Here is a 20000-nt window from a genome sequence, read left to right as displayed (position 1 = left end):
GAGACGCGGGAGGAGAGCGAGGACATGCGCTCCTTCATCTGGGCCAGCTCGTAGTTCTGCTTCTCTAGCAGGTCCTGCAGCTCCACCACCTGGCTGGCCTCGTGGGCTGACTCCATGGAGCCATTGGACAGACGCTGAGGGAGCGGAGAGAAGGACAATGCTGACGCTGATGCTCGCGATCATGCTAATGGGTACGCGGTGTTGATGGAATGATGCCGCGTTCGTTTGGTTTGGTCTCGTCTCAAAGATCTCATCTACATTTTTTTCCTCATATCAGATACTCCATATAGCATATAGATGGCAAGGACCTCATCAAAGTGCTACCTATCATGACAAGAAAGTACAGAGCAACTAGACAAACCGTAGAGTCAGAATCACTGAGATAATGCATTTACTGCGAGAAAACCAGACAGAAAAAGTCTAAATGGAGAGGGGTGACATGGGTGAAGTGTCACCCATGTCACCCCTATTAAAGTGGAACTTCAATAATGGCGGAACAATTTGCTCTAATGGAAATAGCCTCCCTATTTTGGGACGTACTGTAGGAAGCGGAGCAGGGGCTGATTGTAGGACACACTCGAAGGTGCAGGGAGACACATGAACCGAATTGAAACAGATGGATTTTGGACAACGCAACTTCCTGTCACGCTCTTGACGGTGAGTGCTGAAGTGGGCCCTGAATCAGTATGGATCACAGGGCACTGCTCTGCATGAAGCAGATTAATGAGGGAAAGAGAAGGAAAGAGAGAGAGAGGGTGGGAAGGAGAGAGAATGAGAGAGAGAGAGAGATAGAGAGAGAGAAAGAGAGAAATAAAGATAGAGAGAGAGAGAGAGAAAGAGAGCCCTAGGTATATAATTATACTTCTGCTGCATATAACCACCTCCAACAGTCAGAGGCAGAGGAGACTGCCCTGCAGGCAGGAACACAACAACATCAAAATACAGTTTTATTAGCATGGCTTCATCAGACGCCTCCTGTGAGAGAGTGTAAACAATGAGACACAATTTATGTACTCGGCAAAATATCGTGCTCTTGGAGGCAGTAATGAAAGAATAACAGGAAATACAAGCAAATTATGATGTCTCACACACACTCTCTTTCTCCCTCTCTCAAATTCTCCTTTCCCTCCTTCCATTCTCTCTCTCTCTCTCTCTGTGTCTCTTTCTCTCTCGTCCTCCCTCCGTCCCCTTCTCTCTCTCTCTTAGCCCCTTGTATCAGGGCCAGATGCCCTTCTGAAGCCATCCATCTGCACAGGCAGTCCTAATTGGGCCTCTCTCTCTCCACTGCCTGTGATCAATGATTCACCCTGTGGAGGAACACGACCCACTAAATCAGCCCGGCTGCTTTTCATACCAGCACCCGCCCGCTCTTAGACTCGCTCTCGTAATAGCCAAACTTTGAGGATTTATCCGTTTAGCTCGCATTAGCCCCGACCGCTTTTAACCGCTTTCCCAGAGATAACAAAGTTATACGGCGGCGGTGGCAGGATGAAAAAACCTTCATCAGACTACGGTCTCGTAAAAGCGTGTGGAGGAGTTATTTGGGGACGTGCAGCCCATTTGGTGTAGCGGCACTCGTAACAATCCCTTTCGAAGTGTGTGTGTGTGCGTGTGAGTGTGTGTGTGTGTGTGTGTGTGCGTGCATTTGTGTCTGTGTGAGTGCGTGTGGGTGCGTGTGTGTGTATTTGTGTCTATGTGTGTGTGTGTCTGTGTGTGTGATGGATATGGAGTTAAACAATGTGTCCCCATTGAGGCAGATTTATCTAGTTAGGATGTGCTTCCGTGTGGCAGTTTTCTTTCACTAAATTAACCAGGTTTTATACATCTGCATATCAAAGAAACTTTACACTGCCACTAAATTACAGTGTGGGAGCCAAGCAGCCATGGCTTTTTAACACACTCCAGTAAAAACTTTTCTGGCTCGGGTTTTATAGTTATCTTTGGATATTGCTCACAATAAAAGTATTACTATTATAGTGAAATCGTATAGGTTTTACATTTCAACAGGAGGTGTATTTGGGATTATTCCAGAAGTGATTAGATGTCCATAGATATGGTTGGTAGTGAGAGTGAAGCAGCCGATTAGAGCTGTCAGACTTCATTAGCTGGGTTGTCAGGTAGATCTAACTCTAAGCCCCTCCTGAGGGATGATGATTTAACCTCACACACACACACACACACACACACACACACACACACAGACACACACAGCGTATGGATAATGCAAGCACCACACGACCCCCACGCCCACCACCTGTCACACGGGTGAGAGACAACTGGGACGTTGGTGTGTGTGTGTGTGTGGGTGGGTGTGTTCACGTGTGTCACTCTTCTCAAACGCTCTCTCTCTACCCAGCATCTCTGCTGAGTGCAGGAGTGGGGTCCGCCCCCCTGGGAGGGAAGTGACCTGCAGATCATCCGTGTCATTTCCCCTGGGGGGCTGTACCGCGACCACCTCGTCAAAGCCCCATGCAGTGACAGTAAGTGACTAGCTAGGGGGGGGGGGGGGGGGGGGGGGGGGGGGGGGGGGGCAGGAGGGGGCGGGGGAGTTCTAACCGTTCAATCCTCCCCCCTCGACTGAGGAGTGACATCACACAGAGAGCCGTCAACCAGTCAGGGTGAATTACACGCCAGATATGCCCCCTCTCCATATCTACCTCCATCTCCATCACAAGGTACACCTCATCCACAGAGCCTGACATTCAGCTCACGCCGGTGGAGGCTGGTGGAGGAGGCAGACACCGGAGGAGGGGCTAATTGTAATGCATGAAATGGAATGAGGAATGCTATCAAACACATCTGCCTCCACCAGCCTCCACTGGCTCACACCCCGACAACGCAGAAGAGCCGCTGCTGAATTTGCATTGATCTCAGTTGTGTTGCCGTGTAGTCTCCGGAAGATAAAGACACCACTGTCGCTGCATTCTAACGACAGTTGACAGTTATTTTTGGAGAGAGTGTTCGTGATTATTTGAGTTCTGAGCTGCACCAGCTACAGTACAGTATGTTTCAGTCCTGTCTGGCTAATCAGGGAAATGTGGAGGCATTAGAATGTATCTGTATAGATTAGAGAGATCCAGAGTCATTTGTATTCAGATGTATTCAGACGTATGGCCGCTCCTGCATAATGGAAATGTGACTGCGGGTGTCCTTCACCTTGCCTGCGAGGCTAACCAAAAGGCACTGGGCTGGCAGTATGGCGCTGCTGGCTAGCGAAGGAGATGCTAACATGCTACAGTAGGTGGGCTGTGGATGGAAATCATATCATAGCAAGCGGATGAGAATTACCTTTAGCATTGTCAAGCATCGTCCTTGTCAACTAAATTAGATTCTGAAGACATACTGTATGTTGTGTGAAGCAAAAGGGGAGAGGACAACGAGGAGAGAAGAGGTGGTGCGCACCAACCTTGCCATGGACCTTCTGGCCAGCGTCAGTGCCATCCAATATGTCCTCGCTCCCGTCCCCCGATGCCACCTTCCTCTGGATGTGGGCATTCTGTTCCCGTAAGGCCACAATCTGCAGGGGTACACAGGGCAGAGATCAGCACGCAGGTCCCCAGAACAACACTGTGGTAGAGATTAGCCCAGTTGTCAATCATACACGCACACACACACACACACGACCGCCTGTCTGTCTGCACCCACGCACGTACGCCCACAGACACACACACTCGCACACACACACACACACACACACGCCTGATCGCACACATGCCCGTACGCCCGAACACACACACACTTATTTCCCACTTATGCAACACACATACTGTAGCGACTACATGTCTTCACTACAGTACCTGTAGGAATTTCCGGAACATGCCGCTGTCACATAACAGCGCATAGGTATTGACGTGATCACTATAATTATCCTGTTCAGTGAACCTCATCTTCCTGCCTCATCACCTGCAGCATCTGGCGAACAGACATAATGATGTTGCCAGGGGTTACACATGACAACAGTAATTAGGGTGTACCCTGACAGTGACATGCGGTGATCACTATCCACCGGGGGGAGATAACGGGGGAGAGAGAGAGAGAGAGCTATAATTGTCCAAATTATGGACTAACCCCTTCTTGGACAGCAGCAAGGAAAAACAGTGTGGGGCACACATTGTTCTACGCTTCGCGTGCGTTCCGGTACGCTTCATTAACAGTTTTACACCCCAACGGCTGGCGAGCGACAGGAGTATTACCATGGAGACTGTGTGGGGCCACAGGGCTTCTTTTCACCAGTCAGCTCCAGATTAACCTTCTCAGACACCTGGATCCAGGAACGACAATAATTGCTATGCTAACCATTAAACAACTAATCATCATATTTGTACGTTGTAGGAACTATTTTCACAAATTAATTATTGTAGACAACACGTTTACAGACAACAACGCTAGGTAGTGTGCACGTCAATGAATTTGCTATCAAATGAAACATCTCCATTATATGGCATCTCAGATATAATGGTTTTAGAGATGTGACTTTAATTACACCGTACAGAAAACACTGTGCCTGTAGCCTGTGTATCCGTAAGTGACAGAGCCCTAACATTGTGTGTGTGTTTTTTTAACGCAATCATTCATTGTCAGCCTAATTGACAACTTTAACATAACAAACCAATTGAGCTGGATGTATTACCAGTGACCAGAGGCTGTATTAATGCTTTAATCTCAGAAACAAATCAGCCTTTTCCCCCATTGGAGACATACTATGATTTCAAACCCAGTGTGTGTGCGAGCGAGCGTGCGTGTGTGTGTGTGTGCGAGTGTGTGTGCGCACGTGCACGCGTGTGTTTGTGTGTGCATGTGCATGCGTGCTCCAGGCGTTTGTGTGTGAAAAGTCATAAAACCAGGTTCTATATTTTGCAGATGAACATCCATTTGTATTGCAATACATCATATGACTACATGCTGAGGTTTACTACAAAGAGACCCATCTATTTCACAAGCCATACACTATATCACCATTACCGGTGTATTGGATTGCTATCCCTGTCAAAAATAAATACGTTAAGCCTGCTTATTTGTTGCTCCGTTTCCAATCGTGGGGATGCGAGATCTATCACTGACTGTATATACAGTGTATACACCCCGGAGAGACTAGCATAATTTCATTTCTCAGAGAGTGTGGACCGATATCTGAATACCACAGTGTGGGAATCACATTGAGTGCAAAGTGTTTCACAATCCACTCTGCGGGGACTACAGTAGGTCTTAGAGGAGGATACACAATAACAACAAGGTCGATAACAATGATCAATGCACAACCAGATTTCACTGACACGCATCACATCTGCTTGCTGTTGCATATATTGCCTCTTTCGCCATGCGCTTGTTTAATAAGGGCGTAATTATGTCTCCTTATGTCTTCACAGGGCGCAGGATTTGTCTGCAATTTTTCAGGCTCAGAGATCAAACAGTCGGCTCCTCGGCACACACGCACTCACACGCTCACACACACACGCACACGCTCACACACGCTCACACACACGCACACACACACGCACACACACACGCACACACACACGCACACACACACACACACACACACACACACACACACACACACACACACACACACACACACACACACACACACACACACACACACACACACGCACACACACGCTCACACACACACGCACACACACGCACACACACACACGCACGCACACGCTCACACACGTGCGCGCACACACACACGCACACGCTCACACGCTCACACACACTCACACACACGCACGCTCACGCTCACACACACGCACACACACACACACACTCTTGACATCCCGGCAGACAAATGATAGATTGAGCCCCACTGCGTCTCCTGCTCTCAAATTAGAAAAAATGAGACGTTTCCAGAAGCAAAATGAAAGTGCACTCATATTTCCCTTTGATGTAGTTCATCTCAGACCATCAAAGCCACTGCATCTGAGGTAACCAGAAGACACCTTGCCTGAGCTAAACAGAAAGCCTGGCTTTCAAACAAGGCTCCTCCACAATGACTGGACCCTTCCTCTACCTTCTACCATGTCAGAGGGTGAATGGTCAGGTTTAGAATGACGGAGAACAGGGACATTGAATAGGACAGACGTGTGGGGAGGTTGATCTCTCTCTGCGTGGAAGATTGATATCTTAAAGGAGAGGCAAGGGGGCCTGGAGTATGTTCCTCCCTGACGCAATGTGTCTGAATTTCGGTCAATCGCACGCACGCACGCACGCACGCACGCACGCACGCACGCACGCACGCACGCACACACGCACACACGCACACACACACACGCACACACAGGGGAACCTGTTGGCTGTTTTACGTAAGAGCTCATTTCTCCATGTACAAAGGTGAAAGCTAACAAAATGGGATTCCTCGTATCAGTGGGATTAAGAGAGACAGGAGAGGATAACACAGAGGAACAGGGTATCCAGAATCTCTCAGTCTCTCTTGACTCTGTCTGTGATAGATCTTGCTCAGCCTAGATTGGACCCTTGCTGGGTGTGCAGGCCTTTCAAGACCAGGGGCTGGATTATATTCACAAGCCTAAAGGCCCTAGGGTTTTTCTTTTTGGGAGGGAGGCTTATCAATTTCAGCCTATCCCGACATATTCTCCTACTCTGTTCCATTTAGGTTAGCTGGGTCTCTATTACCTACGGACAGAAAATTGCATTGTCGGAGAAATCAGCTTTGAGAAAGTCTAGCCCACACAGTGGAAAATCAGGGTTGGGCCACTTAGACACCTGAGGCTTGGAGGTCAAAGGTTACTCACGTCATCAGGCTAGGGGCGACAGAGTGGTTCTCTGTGGAGGCTCCTGCTAGATTGCTCCAGCGATTGCAGACAGCCAGATCGCCATCCCAAATCAATTAACAGTCTGTAGCTCTGGTGGCTGCAGCCACGGGGCACCAAGACTCTCTGGAGAGGTGTGGACATATTTCTATTCACCAACACTCATTAAACTGTGACTGGCCCTATCCAGCCTGGATTTCCAGTCTCACTCACCTGTCTCAACATGACAATGGCAGAAAATTCCACCTTTTGCTATGAAATGTGTCTTTTAACACGAGCGCCTCCACAGGCGCCTACGGACGCCATGTGGCACTTTATAATAAAATAATTCTGCTTTTGTACAACCGAAGGCCCGCTCCTTCCCTGACTTTACACAAATGTCTGTTTTTAACATAGTAGTGTTGAAATCACACATCCAACCTTTTTTTATTTTTTTTTTAGCCAACACCTCTAAGTCCTGTAGTGAGGTGTGATCAGCACCTGTTTCCCCCCTACAGTGCTACTGTAACTTACATGTCTATGCCAAAACTCAGATGTTTTGAAATTCATGTTACATTGTTAGCATTTGAAATGCAGTAACACAACAACACAACACATAATAGCTATGCCCTCACTCTGCAGGGGAAGCTGTTAGGGTCTTACTGTAGCATTAGCCTTGTAACTGTGTGAACTGCAGTAACACCACACAACACAGCATAATAGCTACTGTATTCCCTAACTCTGCAGGGAAATCTAAGTTATAGCATTAGCCTTGTAAGTCTGTAAAATGCTGACTTTAAATTGTGCAACTGTGGCTCAAATGCTCCAGTGAGAAAGCCCATTGCCCACTCACAATGCCTTTTAACCTCTCTACTGCCCCTCTTTCCACCCCCTCACTCCAGCACCGCTCTATCTCTTTCCTGCACCCGGGGGCACACCTTCATCAGTCTTTAATACAGGCCTCTGTGTCACCGTTCACCCCCACTGGCCTGTCTGGGTGTGTGGGGGGGAGAGAGAGAGAGAGAGAGAGAAAGAGAGAGAGAGCAGCATTGTAAAACGTCTGTCTCTCTCCCCGCTGATCCCTCCTTTTCTCTCTCTCTCTCTCTCCCTCCCTCCCATCCACCTCTTCTCCAGGCATGTGTCAGATGTGTCTTTGATCAGACGCCCCCTCTGTGTTCTCATTACCTACAGAGCTGAGGCAGACAGGAGGCAGAGCTGAGGCAGAGGCAGAGCTGAGGCAGAGTTAATGCAGGTGGAAGCAGGCGTCTTATTAGAAGGCACAGGAGAGGCCTGGCCCAGGGGAAACCATCATTAAAATGATCCTTCCTCACTCGTGCTGTCTTTGTGTCTCCCTGTCTCGTCTATCGCTCTCCTCCCCCTCCCTCCATCTTTCTGGATCTCACTGTCCATATCCTTTCTGTCTGTCTTTCACTCAATCTCGTTTACCATTCTGTACTCTTTCCCTCCTGTCTTTCTAACTCATGCCCTGTTCTGAGTCATTCTCCTCCATCTCTCTTCCTCCCTCCCCTCTCCTCTCTCTCCTCCACCCTCACCTCTCCTCCATCTCTCTCTCCCTCCCACCCCTCTCTCATCCATCTCTCTCCCCTCTCTCATCCATCTCTCTCCCTCCCTCCCTCTCTCTCCCCTCCCCTCCCCCTCTCTCCAACCTCTCTATGTGAGGGTGAGTGGTTCATTTGGCTCCACTAGAGCAGCAGCCTGAGGGGTTCTCTCAGCTGGAACATGACCATCTGTACTGGCAGACCCACCCAGCCTACCCTGGCAGAGCCCTGGCATGTCTGCCTGAGAGGCTGGGCAGAGAGAGAGGCATCGTGAAGGGTTAGGCCACCCTGCTAACTGTGCGGGCCAGCTCTCATCTGTCAACGCCATGCTACACCCACTTCACACGCCGAAGCGCCGCATTCCATCTGAAGGCAGGATTGATGACGACCCGCTGAAGGGTCCTGGCTACTCTTACGAAGAAGGAAATCATGCGTACTAAGATGAAACCTTGCTATGATACCGGAAAGGTGAGAGTGTTCTACACTTCTTTTGATGTTTCTTCAGTCATGTGTGTGAATGAGTACATTTCGCCGTTTGTTCCAAGACATTTACTGGTTTCATATGTTGTTCAAAGAGAGAGAGAGAGATGGACACTTATAATCTCTGTTCTTACAGTATAGTATCAGTGTACCTCTGGACGAGATTAAGACAAAGTATGTATGACCGTTTCTCACCTCCTGATTGGCTGCTGTAAGCTCCTCCTCCAACACCGAGACCCTCTCTAGCGACACCCGCAGTCTCTCTCTCACCTGGCGAAAAGAAAAGGAAAGAAAAACAAAACAATCCACCATGAGTCAGTTACAGGACATAAAGTACTGTGAAGCTCTGCCCTTGTGGTTCAGCAAAACAACAAGTCTATGGATGTGTTGGTTGGTGAGATCTCTGATGAATTGCACACGACACGGACAAGACGCCGGTGAGATATGCCTGTTTTCCTGAAAACGCCTTTTACCACTAACCACCAACACACGCAGGGTTAACATGATAAAACACCCCCCCCCCCACCCCCCACAAGAGCCAGAGCAGCATCTCCAGGTACAACAATAACACTTTGTCTTTCACTTTGAAGCCAGGGCTGAGCCCCTGTCCGAGGGGTATGGGGTTTTTATGGCTTTTAAGTGCGGTTGGTTTGCTGAGAGGGAGCGGCTTTCCACCATCTCCCCCTTCTCCCTGTGTCAAAGGCAGGGAATTGATGACTTAGCCTGCCCCCCTCCATGTTCATGTATTGGCCATGGTACTGATGGAGCAATTACTCGTGCAACTCCCCGGCCCCGGGGGCTTTGGCCCAGTAGAATCAGGGCCTCTCGGAGGAGACTGAGCCTGGATTACAGTGTAGCCAGCCAGCCAGCCAGCCAGCCAGCCAGCCAGCCAGCCCCCCCCCCCGCCCCGCAGGATGACAGGATAGCCCACCGCACTGATCAACAACCCACGTGAGGGCCCAAAAAAGCGTTCCATGAATCAAATCACTTATATTTCCCCTGAACGGCGGCCATGGGAGTTGCGGGCCGTTATAAATGATGCCGCTGTGTTGCGGTGGGGCTGAATGGATTACGGTGGCAGGGGCGATCTCATACAGGGGACTGAGGTTGTAAATCAATCGGCTCAGGGCAGACCAGTGGAGGGGACAGAGAGGGAGGGGAGGGGGCGGTGGTGGACTTACAGTATGCCAAGGCAACGGTTACCCAACACAAAGATGCGACTGTGTTAGCATTAGCAACTGCACCCAATGTGTTAGCATTAGCAACTGATGTACAATCTTTCAGTCAGTCACACAACACTACAACCAACCCAATATGGCTGTAGTTAGCCTCCTAGCCCCTGGTAGTGAGTACTGCTGTCTTACCTTCTCGTCCAGAGCCTTGTGGTGCTCAAACAGGGACTTGAGCGCTTTGAGGACCTCCACCTCGCTGGACACGCCTGAGGGAGACTGGGCCTGCCGCTTGACCACGGTCATACGCAGTGACCGCTCATGCCTGGACACCAAACACTCCAGATGCTCCAACAGCAGCTACAGAGAGAGACAGATTGGACAGTCAGATAATATCATCATCATCATCATCATCATCGTCATCACAATATCTGTTATCCTCATCGTCTAGATCATAATCATCATCATGTTATCGTCATCATAGCCAAGGAGCAGATGTACTGGCAGAATATGAAGTGTCACATGTCTAGTGGTCTAAATGCTCAGTCTGTAACTCCCTCCTGTAGTCTACCGCCTCACAAGGTCATTCAACCATGTGATTCTTCAAAGTATCCCATAGTTCCTATCAAAGCTGATTAACCACAACGACAACAAATCAATGAAACAATTCTCGACGTTGCCAATTTTTTTAGTTATCAGAACTTTCGGGGGAGAAGAAGAGAAGAATACACTCTACACTACAATAGCAGATGAGCCATGAACCAGAATCAATTATGTGGCTCCGAACAATAAAGGCACTGCAAACAAATTGAATCCCTTCTGGACTGCACACAAAAGAGCTTATGCTAATGTGGTTCCTTCGCTAGGTTGGTAGGTGGCATGCCGAATCAATTGCCAGGGGGGAGGTGGAAAGTGTCCCAAGGACGGAGGGAGTTGGGAAGGGTGGGGTGGGGGCAACTTCTCTCTCCAGAGGGAGTAAACACTCCAGGGGAGGAGAGGAGTGGATGGCCACAGGGGCCATGAAGGCAAACACTGTCCTCCGTTGACTCTTGTCATATAGGGAGAGTACCTTGGGGGGGATGGAGGGTATGAAGTGTTGTCTGGGTGTGCTGCAGGGATACCTGAGTTTGTTGGGCCTGGATGTAGCCCACAACCTGGTCCTAGTGTGATGGAGTACTAGCCTCCATTATCATGGCAAGCCTATATCAAGGCTATGAGGGATGCTAATGCTACGGGAGCAAAAAAGACAAGCAACCACCAAGCTAATATCCCAGTGCTACAGTATGTGCCCTGTTAGAAATACACCCTGATATAGCGGTCTGAGGAGAGGCTAATGTAGTGGCTTTGGGTGTGGAGTGTGGCTGTTCACAGAAACATTGACCTCTGTCTTCCTCCCAGAGACTCTTAGAAAGCCCATAAACAATCCTGACTGGGGCTTGGCTAGGCCAAACATTCCCTTTCCCAGAGACACACCACGCTGTGGCGGGCCAGTGCAGATTGTGTGGTTCACCAGTGGTTAGGGATGGAGTTCCCACTGGCGTCGCTATCTAACCACAGTGGTCTCTTAGACAGAACCCGTGTCTAAGCTGGGCTCTAGCATGTCAAAACATTGTACACTCCCAAATTGGTCGTATGAGTGCCATTTTTACATACTGTAAAGAAATGCCTTTTGAGTAAACATAATTCCACTAAGAAATGCCATTCTCTGTGAAGAACTACACTTCCCATGAGCCACCGCAGAGGTTATGTTGGGTGGGGTTTGATGGTCAACGCTGTTTCCCTGACCCTCAACTCTCTGGCTGCCTAACGTGGTCTTAACCTCACAGAGAAGGAGGTGCTGACTGTGCTGGACCAGTTTTGGTTTGGGGGGGGGGGGGGCTTGAGAGACGTCCGTCCATCCGTCCTTGAACGTCTGAAGGACTGCCAGCAGACAAGACACCCCCAATCAACAGACCCCCCCGCCCCCCGACAAACACATCCCCCCCCCCCCCCCCCCCACAACTCCAACCCCCTCTGTTTAATCAATCAACGAGTGAAAGCTGGCCACAGCTCTACCTTAGCCTACACCCAGCCAGAATATTAATAAGCAACCTAACCACCCCTCTCCTCATCCTCCTCTCTTTTCCTCTAACTCTATATATTCCTTCTCTCTCTGCCTCCTCATTCCTCTCTTATCATGCTCCCACACAGGGGTCTGGTTCAGGGCCGGTTTTAGCCTGCTATATTCAGCTGGGCTGATAGAAATAATAGGTGGGCAACTTGGGCAGTAGGTAGCCCAGAGGTTAGAGAAGCGGACTAGTAGCCTGAAGGTATATGTACAGTATATCAGTCATATATCCATTTCTTTATTCATTTTTATCTATCTATCAAATTAATCCATGTCTAAGGTATTTGTCATTGATTTCTCATGGGCCAAGATCACCAAATTCCTCTTTCTTACATGTTGCGATGATAGGGCTTGTGACAGTGTGGAAAAGGAACTCTCACATGATGCTGAAGACACACCAATTACCAGGGCTGTTACATACAATTTATGCAACACAGGAAAAGCTTCCTTATACTCCTGCAGGTGTTTACACACAGTAGATAGTAAATTTCTTGACCAACATTGGTTTTGCAACAAGAATTTAATTTTTCACTCACATCGTCTGCTGCAGTGCCAGCAAGCACATGCAGAGGGCGCAATAAGGTGGAAACTAGAAATGCACTCGATTTGGGTACAAGACTGGATATGGCTGTCATTAGGTCTACATTCTTCTTGAAAAATCTGTTTTCCATTTCTGAAATGGCCCTGTCAAGGATGTTGAGCAGGGATCTTTTCAGAGACTGACAGGGGGTGATGGTGGGATCATCAGAATCTGTATGACCCACAGTTGAGAGCACAACACTTTCACCATAGTGTTTACTCAATGTTCTCCTTCTCTTTGGAGGATGTGAATCATCCCCAGCAGGTGCCTGAGAAAGCTCTGTCCAGCAATCATCTTTACGGATGTATTTTAAGGACTCCAGTGATGCACCAACAACCTCGCAAGCAGGGCACATATCCGCAGACTGAGATTGTACAATTGCACTCGCTGGTTTCAAGACACCAAGCACCCGCACTAGAGATTTGCCAATCTCAAAGAAATGACGCCTCTTAATTTAAATAAACAGGCCTGATGCCTCAGTGCACAAATCAACTGTGGCATCATCATCCTCTGAGATCTGACAGGATAGTGAGAAGACGGTATTCATTCTCAACAATGCACCTTGTCACATCACAATGGCTTGTCCAGCGAATTTCAAGCAGTCTTTTGAGACAAGGAGCGTCATACTTTTCTGACACATAGTGGTGACAGAAGACGTTATGCAGGGAACTAGAGAGGTCGACTTTTTGGCACATGGCTCACCCTGCATGGCAAGCACAACCACTAAGTCTAACTGGTGATTATAACAATGAATATATGGAATATATCTAGCAAGCTTCTTTTGAAGCAATGCTTGCACACCACCTCATACTCCACTCATCACCGATGCACCATCATAACACTGGCTAACTATGTTGTCAGCACTGCAGCCAGCATCAGAAAGATGTCTCAATATTTCAGTGGACATGTACTCAGCATCAAGTTGATGCAAGTCACGCAACCCAATCAGATGCTCCTCTGGCATGGAATTACATACAAACCGAATCATTATGGACAAATTCTCAACATTACACCTGTCCCTAGTCCCATCACTTTTCATGCAAAACCCTGCAGAGTCAGCATTTGCATACCTTTTCCTGCCCTCCCCAAGAACCATGTTTGCCAGTGTTTAAATTATCTCGTTTTGAATATCCTTAGAGGTGTACTTGACAGGTATACCCCCTAGCTTGTCGTCCTTCCCTAAGTTGAACAATTAAAAAAAAAAACGCTTTAAGGTTTCTGTTGTTCCACGGAGCCCTAACTCGTTCACACACAGAAACTTAACTGCACCACCAATGCTCTTGACATAATATCGGTTCTTTGCAAGCCGTGTTTTTACCTACCAGCATATAGTCGATGGTTTCCCCTGTTGCCTCTCTGCATTTCTGCTCAGACCAGGTGGCTGCAGCCTGTACATGACTGTGGCTGGATGCATGCTTCTGTAACCCCCTGTCACGCTCGAGTGCCTCTTTCAAGTTGTTAAAACCACGCGAGGTAAAAACAACATCCCTCTCATTGGCATGGACATATTTCCGACAGGGGAAACAGAAGCATGCATCCCGCAGAAGAGAGTACCCCAGCCATGGTCGTGTGCGGTACCAGGCAGGATTGAATGATCGTAATATAGCACCGAACGCACGCTTTGGGTAGCTAGCTAATATTGGCTGGCATGGTGCACCGCCATTCAAGTCGCTAACCGCGTGAGGTGGGGCTGAGGCAGCCGAGAGAGGGAACTGCTTCTGGGCAGTGCTTGTGGAGGGTACAGGAGCAGTAGCCGCAGCCTCTGATGTGCTAGTAGCAGCATCGCTAGAGACAGAAGCAGCACTAGGCTTGCTTATAGGCTTTAAAAAAAACGATACATCGCACAGCAAGTGTTGTAAGTCGCTTTGCATAAAGTAAATTAACGGAATGTAATGTAGGTCAAACTGAGCTTTCGCTAGCAGCACAGCATTCACGAACTGAGAGAATGGGTAAACTTTCTAGAAAAGTCACCGTAATTATATCTACAAAGGGTAATAGTGTGGTATCTACTAATGTGTGGAACAATAGTAATCACTGATTGGTGGGGAACTATTCTCTGCTGCTGAGGGCGGGACTTTGGGCACAGATCATTCTCCTCTTCTCCTTCTCCCTTCATCGAATAAATTTGAGTTGATGCATATGGACTGCTGATGGAAATTTGTGAGTAGGTAAATCTGGTGCAAAGCATCTCTTCTTTTTTGTACATGATCGCTGACAAAAATAAGCGTAAAAACAAAAACTTAACTAAAGTTAAACTAACATTTAGAACACTAATTTGTTCCAATCCATACACGAGTTAGAGCAGGTTATGCGTTTGAGTGTGTTATTTTTCAAGAGCAGTGGGACCGTGTGTGTGCTTTTACTTGCTTTGCCTTGCCCTGTGTGTGTGCAATCTGAGCCATCAGAGTTCATAGTTGTCATAGCAACACCCCTCCCCCTCAGTATGTTCCAAGAGACACTCTGCAGATGGGTCTGCTTCAGAGCTCTGTGTGTTTGTGCCTGAACACAATGAGAAGAGGGGGTGGGCAGTGGGCGACTTTGGAGGCGGGCTGTAAGCTGCCCGCCAAATCAGAAGTTAGAAACAGGACTGGTATTTTCTGTGCCCACCCCTGCCCATAGCCACCGCCGACCTTGATTTGATTGGAGAGAAGGTTTACATTTACATGCAAGTCACTTAGCAGTGGCTCTTATCCACGGCGACATACAGTGTTTGCGTCTGAAACCTGGGAGTACACCGCCATCAATTCGGTTGTTAGCTCTTCAGTTGGCTGATTGCATGCGCATGGCTTAAACAATTTAATTATGAACTTGAAGCAAACTACAAAAAGGCGCTCTATTAAAAGTCTGCCTGTTAATTGCTCTGCAGAGGATTCAAGGTGATAATGAAGAGTGAGAAAGTGAAAATGAGTTTTCTCTTTCTGTCTCTAGTTTTCTCTCTACCTCCTCCTTCCCTCTCCTTCTCTCTCTCCCTTTCCTCTTCCTCCTTCCCTCTCTCTCTCTCTGAGATGATGGAAGGCCGTATGGCAGCATAAGAAATCCCTCTCTCTCTCTCTCTCTCTCAATCTCTCTTTCTCTAAGTGACAGGCCTGTATAGCATCATTAGAAGTCCTCTCTGGCAGACAGCCTGCAGGCAGCCAATGGCAGTGTGGCTGTATCCTACAGCAATGGGAAAAGAACAGCCTATCTGTCAATAGCAGGATTCGGTTACTCTGTCTAATGAAAGGTATTATTGGAATGGGGATTCAACTCCCTCTTACAGATATCAGAGAGTTCTATATATGAGGTGCAAATCTGTCCTCGGAGTGGGAAAGAGAATGCAGGTCCTAATTAACTTCTGTTACAGTTGAGCAGTCGACTGTATCAATAAATGTTGCGGAACGTTTTGGGTATGAGATCTGCACTGTGTGTGTGTGTGTGTGTGTGTGTGTGAGCATGCGTGTGTGTGTGTGTGTGTGTGTGAGCGTGTGTGTGTATGTGTGTGTGTGTGTGTATGTGTGCTCCACTCACCCTGGTATTGTTCCTCTCGGCCTTGAGCTCGGAGATCTCCTCCTCCTTCTCCAGCAGGTTCTCCCTGCAGACGTTCAGCTCCTTGGTCAGGGCTGCAAACTCCTGCAGAACAACAACAACAACAACAACAGCGAGGACTGATCAGTGTCACAGCCCCCATCCATAGAACACAACCCAGTGTTACTCTCCCTCATCCACAGCACACATAACATAACACAACCATCACATACAACAAACCTCACATAACACCAACATCACATCTCAAATCTTCCATTGGAGTACAGCATCACATACGGCCCTTTTTCACACAGTCAGGGGACAGGAGTTAGTCAGTCAACAGGACATCATCGACAACCAACACAGTCATGGACTACGATTTCAGAAGGGTTGGATATATAACCTTGTTTCATTCATGTATATCCTATGATGAATATGTTGTTTGCCGTTCTCCCTTTATGCTATGGTATGTGTTTATGTGTTTATAGTGATCAATGTGTAGTGATAATATGCTGATAGATGATGCTATTTTCCTTGTTACATGTTGTCAGGTCGGTGTGTATGAGATGTCACTCATGCCTCGAGCCGCTGTCTTCCTAGTGGATGACACAGACTTTAAGTGAGGTGTTTCCGTAGGGCGTCACCTACAGTACCAGTACAGTAGAGTACAGTACAGTACAGTAGAGTACAGTACCGCCACCATGAACAGGTTAAGTCGTTGATTTTGGGAGAAGTGTAAATCCGGCGGGAGAATAAAAAGGATTGCGTGTGCTAATTGTAATCTCCACACAGAGGCTGTAAGAGGATTGGGCTCTGTAGAGTAGGCACAGGGCCAGGCATAGTGTGTGTGTGTGTGTGTGCGTGTGTGCGCATGTTAGTGTGTGTGTGTGTGCGTGCCAGCTATGGTGGACTTAAACATGACTGTATGTCATCACTAAGCAAAATGAAGAGTGCTGATAGGATCATTGTTAGTCGTCAGTATGGACCAGTGTGTTACGAGTGTGGGAAGACACACAGTACTGGACAGTACTGTACTGCTGGACAGTGTTTCACCTTATATACACTCACCGAACACTTTATTAGGAACACCTGTATACCTTATCATGGTGGAGGTGGTGTAATGGTGTGGGGAATGTTTTCTTGGCACACTTTGGGCCCGTTAATAACAATCAATCGTCACTTGAATGCCACAGCCTATTTGAGTATTGTTGCTGGCCATGTGCATCCCTTCATGGCCACAATGTACCCATCTTCTAATGGCTACTTCCAGCATGATAATGCACCATGTCACAAAGCAAAAGTCGTCTCAAACTGGTTTCATGAACATGACAATGAGTTCAGTGTTCTTCAGTGGCCTTCCCAGTCACCGGATCTGAATCCAATAGAACACCTTTAGGATGTGGTAGAACGGGAGATTCACAGCTTGAAAGTGAAAAATCTGCAGGAATTGCGTGATGCAATCATGTCATCATGGATCAGAATCTCAAAAGAATGTTTCTAACATCCATCTTGTGGAATCAATGCCATGACGAATTGAGGCTGTTTTGAGAGCAAAGGGAGGCCCTACTGAGGCCATACCAGTATTAGTATAGTGTTCCTAATAAAGTGTTTGGTGAATGTATATGATAGCAGTCTGCCTGTGGTGGGACGTTGAAGTCAATCAATAAAAACAACAACACTACAACAACAGCTAAATTGGCAGAGGACAAAGCAATATGGCCACCAGTTTTAACGAGCATAGAGCAGTCAATAGCTGGCCTTCTTTCCTCTCTCATCACTCCAGTCCACACGTTCTCCACAGTAAAAAAGTCCTTAATGGGTGCTTTCCTTCAGTAAAACAACAACAACAACACAGCAGAGGAATGGAATACACTCACACAGGCATCAGGACTGCTGAAGCAGGACCACAGTGAAAACTCTAAAACTTTACTGAGTGTGAATAGCTTTACTTGTTATGTGATAGCTTAGCTCTGCTCCTCCCTCTCTCTCTCTCTCTCTCCCTCTCTCTCTCTTTCTCTCTCTCTCTCCCTCTCTCTCTCTCTGTCTGTCTGTCTGCTCCAACGACCTAGTGCCCCTCTCTCAGCAGATGGATAATTGACGGCTGGATTTAAATGCCACAGAGACAATGAGACAATTACCCCCAGAGGGCAGGCTCCAGTGGTGCCTTCCATTATCCGTCATTACTCCCAAAAAAGCGTCCCTGAGACGTAGGGAAGCAGGGAGCTTTAGCTGAGTTTGATGTTAAAATTTATTTTGTTGCTTTTTCACACAGTGTGTCGTCTACCCTCTCTCTCTGTGCAGAGTTTTGGTAAACAACCTTGGTAGGACAACTGAAGTTCAAACGACTTCAAACCTTCGCGCTGTCAGATGGTCATAAATTAAATATGGCAAGAGCAGACAGGTCTTTGGGGGGGGGGGGGGCGGGGCGCAGTGGACAGGTAAACTATATAAAACACACGAACGAGTGTCTCTGCTGTGACCTTTGAGTGACAGGAGGGGGTCGGAGTCTTGATTTAATTCGAGGGAGAGTTGAGAAGTCAATAACGAGTGCGCTACGATGTAGGTGATTGACAAACATGGGCTCAGAGGTGTGTGATGGGGAAGTGTGTGTGTGTGTGTGTGTGTGTGTGTGTGTGTGTGTGTGAACATGACCTTCAAGGACAATGAGACTGCATTTAGCTTCATTGATTTTCCACAGCCCAGCTAGACTGTAAGCTATACAAAGGTTTACATACTGTCCCTTCCATATGAAATAGGATTTTGAAATATTGGTATTGATGTTCAAGGGTAGTTTTCTGCCACTCTTGTCTTGATATATTCATGGTTATCTCCATAGGTAAGATTATCTCTGAAAAATGTACATTCTGGAGTATTTTCCCTAAACGGGTTTCTCTAATGTGTCTCTAATGTGTTCCTCTGGGTCAAATGGAAATAACTCAATGTTATTTGATGTCTGTTATCACGACAGGCTCAAGGGTGTGTCTGGCAATATTGAGCCTACAGCAAATCCTTTGAGCCCTCAGCGAACCCACACACAAACCATATCCCTCTTCGGCATCTCAATTAACAGCATCTCCCTGACATCTATCACAGCATGAAACATGTCTGGGGCTCTGAGCTAACTCCTATTTCAAAAGCCAAGCTGAGTCACGACTGAGACAGATAGATACATGTCTATTTTGCACATCATATTAGCATGTTTTGCCTGATGCAACAACACATTGGGAGATCAGCAGAGAAAGAGAGAGAGAGAGAGAGAGAGAGAGAGAGAGAGAAAGAAAGAGAGAGAGAGAGAGAGAGAGAAAGAGAGAGAGAGAGAGAGAGAGAAAGAGAGAGAAAGAGAGAGAGAGAGAGAGAGAGATAGCCATGGTTGCATCCCAGACCCATCTCATCTCCACAGGACAAGCTAGGTTCACAGAGGTCACTCGCAGTGCTTGGTCGATGTAATCTAAATCCACTCCCAACCATCACAATGATACCTAATGTTAATATCATCACAACATGACAGACAAATCAGGCCATGGCAACAATATTACGCTACGATGTCTCCAACACTAACCGCTTCATCCTATAGAACGAATCACAGACTTTCCGTCGCTACCAAAAAGGTTAACATGAGATCAAAAGTTCAATTTAGATAGGGGCCTGTTGAGTCAACAACGAGATTAGCTTTGAGATTGGGTCAGCTGTCAGACCCTGCAGTTACCACGGAAACCACCGGGTGGGTGAGTTGTTTAGATGGAAAACCCACTCTGTGTGACAGTAGAAGTCTTGAGCCCTGGTTGGTGGAGCAGAACCGAAGCACCAGAGGTCGGAGAAGACCCGTGGGCCGTGGTGTGTTCTAAGTTC

General features: G+C 47.6%; 1 protein-coding gene across 3 annotated transcripts in view; it reads right to left on the bottom strand.

Annotated features, from left to right (window-relative positions):
* The window catches only part of ppfia2 (PTPRF interacting protein alpha 2), a gene marked incomplete at its 5' end in the record, with an annotated part of 122919 nt that overhangs the window by 21855 nt on the left and 81064 nt on the right, over positions 1-20000 (bottom strand). For 2 of the 3 annotated variants that reach the window (XM_083692046.1, XM_083692047.1), the window contains 5 exons: positions 1-134; positions 3407-3517; positions 8987-9061; positions 10156-10320; positions 16155-16256. The exon at positions 1-134 is cut by the window's left edge and continues 88 nt beyond it. In XM_083692046.1, coding sequence (XP_083548172.1) covers positions 1-134; positions 3407-3517; positions 8987-9061; positions 10156-10320; positions 16155-16256 — 587 coding nt within the window. The remainder of the gene's footprint in view (positions 135-3406; positions 3518-8986; positions 9062-10155; positions 10321-16154; positions 16257-20000) is intronic. The other variant, XM_083692048.1, reaches the window with a different exon arrangement.

Source organism: Argentina silus (assembly GCF_951799395.1).
Source record: "Argentina silus genome assembly, chromosome: 20".
NCBI lineage: Eukaryota > Metazoa > Chordata > Actinopteri > Argentiniformes > Argentinidae > Argentina > Argentina silus.
The sequence above is the reverse complement of the archived record's forward strand: the minus strand, read 5'-3'. Positions and strand labels throughout refer to the sequence as shown.